At 32.8% G+C, this 12,408-nt stretch overlaps 1 protein-coding gene across 2 annotated transcripts in view; it reads left to right on the forward strand.

Moving 5' to 3' along the window:
- Nucleotides 1-8,908, forward strand: part of LOC106872336 (uncharacterized) — a 48,937-nt gene extending 40,029 nt beyond the window's left edge. For both annotated transcript variants that reach the window (XM_052967215.1, XM_052967214.1), the window contains exon 4: nucleotides 8,001-8,908. In XM_052967215.1, the coding sequence (XP_052823175.1) occupies nucleotides 8,001-8,309 (309 nt within the window). In that variant the 3' untranslated portion in view covers nucleotides 8,310-8,908. The remainder of the gene's footprint in view (nucleotides 1-8,000) is intronic.
- Nucleotides 8,909-12,408: the final 3,500 nt, after the last annotated feature.

The following is a 12,408-nucleotide window of genomic DNA, read 5'->3' on the forward strand; positions in this document are numbered from 1 at the left end:
ATATATATATATATATATTTGTGTGTGTGTATATATATATGTGTGTGTGTATGTATATAAAGAAACATTGATGATAGAACACACATCAAATTCAAGTCAGCGACTTTATATATAACACCATACCTCAAGCATTTGATCATCTATAAATATTACCATGGTTCTAAAACATGTAAAAATATACATATGCAAAAAACACAAGAGGTAAAAATATATGTGAATAAAATACAAATATATAGGATGGCCTATCAAAAAAGTAAATACAAACAACTAACAATTCATAAAAATTCTAAAGCGTGTCATGCAACTAAAAAACTAAATAAAGATAAAATAAAATATCAATCAACTAAAAGAGGTTTCTTAAAAGATTTCTTTAATCTTAACATTATTTTTGATGTTAACTCCAGAGTGGTGAATTTCTTAGATGTTACCTTGAATTTGGATACAGGTTTATACTACCCATTTCGTAAGCCAAACAAATCCATTCTCATATATCAATGTCTCCTCCAATCATTTGAAATCTACCATTGATAGCATCATTGCTGTTATCTCAATCAGAATCTCGAACTTGTCTGCAAACAAAGAGATTTTTGATCAACATGTGCCGGTATACAACAACGTTCTAAAATTAAGCAGCTTCAAAACTAAAATCTCATATATACCTAACACGAGATTTAAAACAATTTGGTTGGTCTACCACCATGTCATGGATAGTTGTGAGAAATGCAATGCATTATTTGATTGCAACCAATATAAGCCATCAATTAGACACGTATATAAAGATGTTAGAAATAGATACTGGAAGCGAAATAGAGGTAGTGAGGATAAAACCAAGATCTCATGTTCTAGAATACAGGAAGTCATATGGTTTGCCACCCCTTTTTCTCTTAGAGTAAGAAACTTACCCAAGCTGTTTTTTAGGATTCTGAAGGAGAATTTCCCAAAGAATCATAAATACTACAGCATCTGCAATAAGTCTTCCATCAAATTTTCTTACTCAGTAATGCCAAATTTGGCCTCCATTATTGCATCTGTTAATAGAAGCAAGTTAAATGGGCAAGTGCACAAGAAGTATTCTTTTGCTGGAAACCCTGGTATTGGGCAGGTAAGCTCTACTACGCCTAAGGTTAGTGCTACAAGCCATTTGCTCCCACTGATCTTATTGACCCCCAATAATGAGATATGAGAAGCAAAGCACACTGGAAGCCAGATAAGTAATGTTATTATTAGTAATAGGGTTAGGAGTGGCTCTGGTAAGTCCTGTAATCATAGAAACCCTGGATTATTCTCCCCTTGATGGGTTCTCTCTCACTACTAATGCCATACATAAATGTGTTGTTAAAGATGAGGGTAATTTGGATAAGTTTTATAGAGGCAGTACTGTAAATTTTAAGGCTAGGTATAGGGTCCACATGAATTCGTTTTCAAACAAAAAATATTGTAACTCTACTACACTTGCCTCATATATACATGGCTTAAAGTGGAATAATAAAAGTTATTCTCTTGAACGGTCTGTTATATCGAGGGCCCCTTATTTCAGAGTTAATATTAATAAGTGTATGTTATGTGTAAGGGAATCTCTTGCCATCCTTAAGTCTTTTGGGCCTAAAATTTTAAATAAACTTGCTGGGGTGATCCCTTTTTGCAACCATAAGTTCTCTTCTACTTTTCTGAAAGTGTATAGAAGTAAAAGCAGAAGTAGTAAATATTTAGTTTTACAGGGTTTGAAACTGGCGGGTTAAAATTTCTATTAAAAACAGCTACCTGCATGTTTAGCATTGAAATAATTCGTTTTTTTTTTTGTGTGTTAGAAAATTTAGACTGGTCTTGTTATGGGTTTATCTTTAAATTAGCCATGTGGTGTTGTATGAACTTTTTGGTTTTGCTTTGTGCTTTTCCTGTTCATCCTGATGAGGGAGTCATTGCCGAGATGCACTTTCAATGTAATCGAACCATGGCAATGAAATCCCGAAATGGCCATTGGTGTGTTTGAATTGATTTTGTGGAACTCTTTTTGCTCCTGGTTTTAAGAATTGAACATTTTAAATGTACTGTTGTGTGAGGGGAGTAAAAAACACTTCTTAAAAATTTTTTTAGTCGATTGATATTTTATTTTACCTTAGTTTATTTAGTAGCATGACACACTTTAGAACTTCTATGAATTTTTAGTCGTTTGCATTTACCTTATTGATAGGCCGTTCTATATATTTGTATTTTATTCACATATATATTTTTACCGTCTGTATTTTGGTATATGTATATTTTTATATGTTTAAGAACCATAGTAACATTTATACATACTCAAATGTTTGAGTTATGAGGTTATATATAAAGTTGTTGACTCAAATTTAATGTTTGTTTTACGATCAATGTTTCTTTGTCTCTGTCTCAATTACATTTGAGCACTTCTTTTTTGCAGTCCTGTAAACCCTTTTTTATCCATAAAAAGAAACAAAAATTATTTGTTGTGTGTGTGTGTGTGTGTGTTTCTATATATGTGTATATGTATGTATATATATGTATGTGTATGATAAGGCTATGGTCATCCCAGGTTAGTGGTTCCAGAAGCATCATCGTCTATTGTGTGTTTTGAAGTAAGTTATAGGGAAACCAATAAAAACAGGTATGGGCAACAATGATCCAAAAATCATCACCCCCACCAAGAAAAGATAGTAATATCATTATTATTATTAAGGTGGCAAGCTGGCAGAATTGTTAGCATGCTGGGCAAAATGCTAAGAGGTATTGCATATCTTCATGTTCTGAGTTCAAATTCCACTGAGACCATCTTTGCTTTCAGCCTTTCAGGGTCAATAAAATAAGTACCAGTTGAGTACTGGGGTCGATGGAATCAACTTATCCCCAATCTTGAAATTGCTGGCCTTGTGCCAAAATTTGAAATCAATACTGTTAACATTATTGTAAGGTGTAAACTCAAAGTTGTTTTGTTATAAAACTCCAAAATATACTTGGCAGATAGGAAAATGGTATGGGTAAAAACATTGGGAAGAGGACAACAGACAGTTGTTTACACATGACACTTTCACTCATGCGCACGTGCAAGTATTTATGTTTATACATGGAATAGTTAAGGTGAACATTGTTACATAAGAAACTTTATTCTATAATACCTATAGAAGCACCAGACACAGGACTTTCATATATCTGTGTGTGCTACTGAAAGTAATACAGGCAATCTTTGAATCAAGGAAGCCATCTTTAACACCAAGCTAAGGCCAACTCTGAACAACAGAACGAGTTACATGAAGCAAACTGTATTATTAGAGCATCAGTCTACTCATGCTACTATCCTTTCCTACACATCTGAGCAATGACTCATTCTTCCTTCCACTTCTCCACATATCCCGAAGAAGTGGTTATAACTCTGAAATATCAAAATACAATGTAAAACTTCAACTGTTGTTCAGTTTTCCCTTATGTAGTAGTTCACTTTGTATTTCACATTGCTTTGGCCTTGCCATTTTTTATCGGATATTTGTGTGTGTACTTACATGTATATCCTTTTATCACAGAAATTGTGTCCTACAAGTGGTCTTCATTTGTTTTCTATCTCATATATTACATACTATTCTTTGTAGTTGTATGGAAAACCACCGATAAAATGATTTATTTCATATTTTCAGGAAGCTTCTACGTTTCATAATGTAAGCAGACCTTCATTCTTACTTGTAAGAAGGAAGTGTCTAATTTAATTGCAGGCAGACAAAATGTTACTTTAGTGTAAATAGTTAGTACATCTGTTATGAATACAAATAATATGTGGTTTGAGTCACACAATTATCCTCTGATATTTAACCCCCATTAGTTTTTTTTTTTTTTTTTACTTAAAGTATTCCATGCTATTATTTTGAGCAGACTTTCAGATACCCCTTTAAAAGACATACATACATACATACACATATGCACACAATACACACACACATGTGTGTATATATATGAAGTTAAATATGCTCTTGGTGTCATTAAGCAGATTTATTAACATTTACTGAGTCATTTTCACAATTTCATGGTTTTGTGAGATGATGGGGACATGGTAACATGTCTGGCAAGACATCTATGTCATAGCTCTGACTCTTCTACGATGCTAGTAATATTGCTCTTATTTTGAAGTAACCATGTTTTTGGTTATGTTTTTATGGTCTAAGTGGATGATCTCTAGCTGAGCCTGTCTGTATGCATGTTTCTCTGAATGTGATGGTATATGTAGTGATAAGGGCAATCAGGGTTGTAGCTTGCTGTAATAAGCTATACCCTTTTTATGTCTTGGTGACACCTTGTTTTTAATATTTTTGTTTCGTTTTCAGTTGGTCTGTAATTATTTACTTAATGTAGCCTGTGCTGATGCAATTTCATTTTTCTCTTTTTGTAGTTCCTTATAGATATTTTGTGAGAGATTGGTAAAAATCCAGGTAGGACTGGAACAAACCATGATGAATAAAATGTATTGTCTGTACACTAATGTTTCTGTATCTTTGTATTGGCCAAGTATGTTGCCTGTGGATGTTCTGAGTTATTGTTGTTTAACCACAGCTCGGCTCTGCTCATGCAGATCTATGGTCAAAGACGTCCAACCTGTGACCATCTTTACTATTGCTATATCATCCACATTATCCAATGTGTTTCTTTAAGTTAGTTGTGTGTGATATGGTGGGGAATTTGCCTTCTATATCTAGCAGGTCAAATGGCCTTGTATAAACTCTCTTGCTGGTTCCCAATTTCTAAGTATGCTGGTGCTGTTTTTGCTTTCTTTACTATATCTTCTATTTTAGAAATGTTCTTCTATAACCCTTATTATTTTTGCTTACTCTGTATGTATGTGCGTGTGTGTTTGTGTGTGTGTTGTACTTATGTTACTTAGTATAATGTTTTGCTGTTTTGTGGTCTCTGGAGTTGCTGGTAAAAGGGAAACATAGAAGATTTGGTATTACAGTAGGTTTGTTACTATGAATTTAGCTGCCTTAATGTTTGTTGTAGAAGCAGTACAGCTGCATATGTAGGAGTGGCAGGAAGATGTAAGCTTCAGATTTTGAAATCCCAAGCTCTCACCTTTCTATCACTCCTCCATACACATCTTGAGATTGTCAGCATATTCTATTCTCTTAAAAATATGGAAAAAGATAATGTATGTATATGAGGGCAAAAGTATTGCCTAAAAAGAGATGGTGAAACAATGGATCTTTGCAGTAGACCAATTAATAAAACTGCATATATTCTACATGTGTTGAAGGCTACCAAATGTGCTTTTGTTTTAAGATGGTTCATGATTTAAGAAAGATTTTACTGTTATTTCTAGCAGATCAAGTCATCATGTTAAAACTCCCTCATTGATTCAATGCTTTGTGCCGTTTTTAAAATTTGTTTCTTAAGTATTCTCTACATATGTGAATAGAAGTAGATAGGATTAAGGGCTTAGCTCTCTACAGCCATGATTGAGTGGTTACTATGCAACCATGTGACTCTTGGTTTTATCTTTCTACATGGAAGCTCAAGCTGGTGCCTTCTATTATAGCCTCAGACAGATTAAAGCTTTGGTAAACAAAACTATATGGACCCCTATCATGTGAGAGCATGTGTGCATGCATGCGCACATGTGTATGTGTGTATATATTTCTGTGCTTATCATTGTATCTGGGTTTATGACTACTGGTGTATATTGCATTTTTTTAGGTAACAAAAAAAATGGCATTTTGTGTAAAAAGCATGATTACTGTCAATCAATAAAAGTCAATGAATTGGAGGCAGCACTGTTGATTAAAATCCTTGAAACTGGTGCCTCAGCATGACAGTAGTCCAGTGATTGAAACTAGTACAAGAGCGTTTTAATGATTGTTATTATTGTACACATGCGTGTCTGTGTGGTGGTAATGATGGAGATGGAAGTTGGGTGAAACTATATTTTTGTGGAATGTTTGTGAGTAGTGTAGTGATTTGAATCCACATGATGAAGTAGAGAGAGAAATGTGAGAGTTTGTGATACTGAAGACAAATATTTCTAAAATGCTTGTGAATGTTCATAGATGGGTGATGAGTCTGATTATACTGCTTTGGTCTGATTATATTGCTTTGGTCTGATTATATTGCTTTTGTCAAGCTCTAGGGAATGACAAAATCCTAAATAGACAGGTAAATCAACTAGGACCTAAAGGAATTATTTACCTTCATTAAATTCTTCAATTGTTCATGCCATGAGCCAAACTCTACAAATTTCCCTCTTATCATATGCTATCAGTTAAAGAAAAGAAGAGCACAGTGAGTATTGTAGTTCTAAATGAGATAATGTTTGCAAAACAAAATGACTGGATTATCACATATGGATTCAAGCCATTCTACTGAAGCTTTATGCAGTTCAGAAAGAATACATACTCGTTTCAACAATATCAAAATGCCCTATGAGCACCATCAGCATCAACAGTGTTTTACTCCATTCCTCAGTATCCACTTATAAACAAAACTTCCATCATCTAAATAAACAACATGAACTAACAAGGAAGTCTCAGCTTTTAACTGCTGGATACACCATGTAAATTCCTTTAAATCATGTCTATCTTATTAAAAGCTGACTCATTGAATTGTGTGATCCTAGATAAAATAACCAGTTTGGAATGCTTTTTATTATGGTTTTGCTCAATTAAAGCAAACCTGACTCAAAGAAACAACATAAGTCACAGATTAGTGAACTAAGACCCTAACTCCGTGTAGAATAACAAAATAATTTCTCAATGTACTGCAAAAACTGATCTTGTTATGCACTTCTTTTAACATAGATAAAAAAACCTAATTCAGTGACCTTTTTAAAATGTAAATTCACCTTGCATGCAGATGATACCACAACCATTCTCAACCAGCCATTTTCCAACAGTGTCAACTAGAAAGATTAAAAATAACATCTACCAAATCTATCTCTTCCCTTCTTATCAACTATACCAATGAACACCAAACATTCAGCACCATAAATATCACACGCACACACACACACACACACACACACACACAGAGAAAAAGAACACTATAAGTTACATTACTACAGGTTTCTCATCCTATTTTGTAAAACAGTCTAACATAAAGTCTAACAGAATATAAAAAAAAACAACATAAAAAAGCAAACAAAAAAAGCATTGATAAGCTCATTAGCTCCAAACACAATGCTGTGGTCCATTTAACTAATGGTAAGTGAAGAAGAAAAGCAACTGTTGTGCTTTAGTTACCATACCATATTTTTACTATGGTCGCACTTAGAATTTTGACATACAATGAATGAACAAATAAATCTCTACACAGTTGCTAGACTTGCAAGATGCAACAGCTAAATATCCCTCTAATTACACCTTATTACCTTAAAAAGAGTGGGTCACATGGATAATATAATGCTTGAGAGAAGGGTAGGATGGTTATGGTTGTAATGCCTTTGTTTATAGGTCTGTTCCGGGGGTTAAACAACTAGCATACAAAAAAATATTTTGGGTAGTAGAAAATATGTTTGGAATATTACATGACAAACTTCATACAATAAACCACTATATCTCAAAGTGCAAGTGTATAGTCAAAGAAGCTTGAAATATCAGGAATAATCAGTCTGAAGATCATCACATCTAGTGATTCAACCAATTATTTATGACTATTCAGTTAGAGCTGACTGAGGCAAAATGACAGCAATATTGAGCATTAGAATGAAATGTAATATAGTAATGTTGCATAATGAAAATACCTAAAACATAAGTAAATTAAAACCTGATATATCTCCATAATTTTTGTATATCTTCATTTCATCTTACTAATATTTTACAAGCAACTAACTTTTCTTTATGTATTTAGTGTTCAATCAGATTTCTTTTTTTCAAATTAACAAAAAGCTAAAAATACATTTACTGGATTCATTAACAAGGTTTTAAATCTGATTATCTATTAAAAATTTCTTTGCTTTCAAATTTATTCAATGACTGACCATAATGTTTCAACAACTTCTTTCTTCTCTGTATCAAAAGGTTTCAGTTCAACCTGGTTATAAAACCTCTGCAAATCTTGTGATTCGAGAAGAAGAATACATTGGCTCATTTACCAGTGAAACTAGCTTTCAAGGCTTAATACATGTCACATTGCGAAACAAGAAGGATCAATCTGAGATGAAAACCATGACAATTCCTGTTACTCAAGTCTTCACTGAGGAGAAAGGTTTCACATGTAATGGAAATAGTTCCATCTTTGTCAATAGAGGAGAGTGTCGATGTCGATTTGGTATTGAGCAAAAACTATCTTTGGCTGAAGAAAAATTAGAAGAAAACACAGAAGATTAAACATTGCTTTTATCCTAAAATGTCATTTGCATATATCCCAACTTGGTGTCATATTCATTGGTTGCTATTTGAAAAGCAATCATTTAAAGTATTATATCATTTAATATGTAGCCTATACATAACCACAGTATATTAATAGGAAAAAAGGAAGCCTATTTTCCATTTTTTTTTGTTTATTTTATTTTTACTGTAGAATGGAAGGATAACTGCACAAATGTATTTAGTTACATTGTGGCAGAGTTGGTTGACAACATTCAGCAAGCTTAAAATAGATTTATAATCCAGTTGAAGAGAAGATGATGCTTATTTAAATCTTTATTCCCCAAATTATGGAGCTTTTTTGAAATACAAATGAATCTATTTACATATATTTACTAACTATATTTCTTTTTAAATATTAAAAAAGCATTTATAATATTTACACATTTTATGATTAAAAAAAAAATTTAACAAGCTGTTAAAGAATCCCTCACTGATTTGCTTTGGAATTATAGAAGAAAAAAAACAATTTCACAATGAGTGAATGCCAGCCAGATAATAAATATTTGCTATAATCATCTAAATAAAAGATCACTAATTTATTTAGTGTGTAAAATATTCATCAGCATTGTTCTCCTCCTTCTCTTACTTCAAAGCATACATATTCACCATAAAACAAAGCAAAATTTGTTGAGCATTGTACCAAGATAAAAGTTACAACCTTTTGTACATTCCATGTTCTGACCTACATAAGCAGTCATAATTTAACCTTAGGGTGGAAGAACTATTTATTTAGAAAGACTAAACTTTTCTAAAGACAGCATTTTTAGAGTTAGATGGGTCTAACAAAGAATAAGCTTAAAATAAGCAGAGATAGAAATATTCTCAGTTTGAGAATTGTCCAAGTTAATATGAATGGACCTGTAGAAGTTGAGATTTTAAAACTCTATTTGAAATCATTGAAGAATGATCAAGAAATTGGGAATGGATGGGTAAGTTTGGAGAGAAATATGAATGGGAATGGTTAATATAACAGGAAAATTTTGTTTTTTATATATTGATTTTTATTATTATTTTGTTAAATTATAAACATGACTCAAGTTCAGTATTTTAGGATGATTTTGGAAGGAAACAGACAAATTAGAAACAAGTGATGTAGTTGAGAGATATTTGAAGGGGTCTTATATTTTTAAAGGAAAATTGTGCTAAACTAAAGGTTTGTGTGGAAGTGTTGAAGTAATAATAGTTTTGAAGAGATGAGTTTGCAACTTTTAGTTGTAAATTTGAGAATGAAATCAACTAAAGAGTTGTTGCAAACATTTTTTCTCACTTTCTACGTGCAAGGTTTGAGTCTTTTAAAGTAAAGCAATCATATTTTGGTCAAAGGATGACCTTATGAGATATCCATAGTTGTAGATTTCATTAGATGAAATCTTCCTCCACAGTAACACTTGCCAGACTATAGTTTTGTGCAGTGTCCTACATGGAATGAAGGATCCTAATATGGTATGCCTGCACCCTCTGGTAGGGCACAAAATGACTGGCTTCTGGCTTGTGTAACAAAGTGGGGATGTATTATTTATCAAAATCACCTTTTAGAATAAAAGTATGAAGTAATTCTTAAGAATAATTTTTTTCTCTACAGTATGCAAAGAACTGAGTGTTTAAGCTAAAGGAAATTAACTAGTTATTAAAAGATTGACATTTTCATCTTCAAATATGATATTACTTTTGTAGATGCAAGAAGGTTAATTTCCTAGTGATGTGGTGAATAGAAAAGGTTGGGAATAATTGACTTTTAAGAAACCTTATTTCAACAGCTGCTGGTAGAAATCTGCAACAGATATTTTACAGAAACAAGGATTGTGAATGAGTTTAAATGGTAGTGCCTGAAACCTGCAAGGGTGTGAAGGGTCACCCCAGATAGTAGAACCAGACTAAATTCCTTGTATCCTTTAGCTGCATAACTTTGTGAGCTTATGTATCAAATATTTAATATTAACCCTTAAATGGTAGACATCATCAATTGTTGCTTCATTAGAGGACAACAAACATCATCGATTGAAATACATTAGCACAATGTAGGAATCTCAAATGAATTTATGCTGAATGCAAAGCCAAGTGAATATTTTACGGCACTTTTTGATGATGAAATTGTAAATTTTATTGTGTGAGAGATGAACAATTATAGTTTTTGTACTTAAAGTGAAAATAAGTATAAAAATTACCCTTAAGAAAAATGTTTTTGTGTTTTTTGCCCATTTGGCACATATATTCATGCAGCCTTTTCCTGCTATTTAGGGATTAGATATTAGGATTGGTAATGTGTTTTATTCCACTGGAGTAAATATGATAGATATCAGTTATATTTTATTTAGGCACAAGCATGGCTGTGTGGTAAGAAGCTTGTTTCCCAGTCACATTGCATGGCACTTTGGGCAAGTGTCTTCTATAACTTCAGGCTGACCAAAGCCTTGTGAGTGGATTTGGCAGATGGAAACTGAAAGAAGCCTGTTATACGTATATCTATGTGTGTCTTTGTGTCTGTGTTTGTCCCTACCCACACAGCTACTTGATAATTTAATTGTTCAGCAAAAGAGACCAATTGAATAATTACCAAGCTTAAAAAAAAAAATAAGTCCTTGGTTTAAGACATTCAACTAAAAATTCAAGGCAGTGCTCCAGCATGGATGCAGTCTAACGACTGCAACAAGTAAAAGGTAGAAGATAAAATATATACAAACTTATGAGGAAAATTATTTCTTTTCAATGAAAATTTAGAAACATACCAGGAAATACGAGGAAAGGAAATCAATGTAGGGTGGGGTTGTGAGTTTGAAGGTGACTAAATAAGAGAAAAATAAAAATAAATATAAATTATAGGTGAAAAAATATTAATACCATTCTCTCACTGGAATTGGTATCTCTATATACATTCATGTGTCTAAAATAGCATAATATAAATATTTAATTTTCAATACTGATGAAATAAATCTTTTTATGATCAGACATATATATCAATGATTAAGTCAGTTTTTCTCAAAAGATCTGGTATCTATTTCTGATGGTTATGTGTACTGCCAGAAGCACAATGAAATAAATATTGTTTGAACACGAGATTAATGGTAAAGATATAACATATTCATACACAATTATTTCACAGTTACTTTCTTAATTAATATCTATAATACATGTCTGTACAAGGCTGGTGGATTTGCAGAATCATTTGGGATTTAAAGAAGGTGCCTTCTGGAATTTTGTTATATCTCTTTATGTACTGCTAGGAGAAACTATGCCTTAAAACAATATGGAGTTGATATTAACATCTACTTTCTCTATCTAAAATTCATGGCTTCTTGCTTTTGCTAAAAATTACTCTACATTTGAATATTCATGCTGACACATAAATAAACATACATTCACAAAGATATATATGCATATTCATAAAAGGATAAAACCCCCTTTAGTCATGAATGACCATGGGATTACACCTAGAAAGTTCCCCTCCAAGGTACAAGTCCGGACAAGGTCGTTTATGGAAGACCATGTAATTTGTTTTAAAGGTTACGCAAGGGTAAAAAGGTTGAAAAAAACTGCTCTAACCACTGATCCAAGTGCCTTCATTATACATATACATACATCCATATATATCATCATCATCATCATTTAATGTTTCCATGCTGGCATGGGTTAGACGGCTTGACAGAAGCTGGCAAGGCCAAGGGGGCTGCATCAGGTTCCATAGTTTGTTTTTGGTTTCATTTCTACAGCTGGATGCCCTTCCTAACCCTAACCACTTTACAGGAGTGTACTTGGTGCTTTTTACATGGCATCAGCAACAGTGCTTTTTACATGGTACCAGCACCATATATATCCTTGTTTTAATGTCCACTTTTTGATGATTGAATGGGTTGCATAGAATTTATTGAATCAGATTTCCAATGCATGAAAGTTTTTTCTGCTACCAACACTCACTTGTTTCCTAGTGAAGTAATATTTCACCATGACCAGACATATTTACAGAGAAGTTTGGAAATAGGTGACATGGCTTGTTTGATTGTGCTGTTCATTTACAGCTATCACACAATGTCAAGATACATGTGCACACGTACACATACAT

The sequence above is a fragment of the Octopus bimaculoides genome, chromosome 4 (assembly GCF_001194135.2).
Source record: "Octopus bimaculoides isolate UCB-OBI-ISO-001 chromosome 4, ASM119413v2, whole genome shotgun sequence".
Lineage (NCBI taxonomy): Eukaryota > Metazoa > Mollusca > Cephalopoda > Octopoda > Octopodidae > Octopus > Octopus bimaculoides.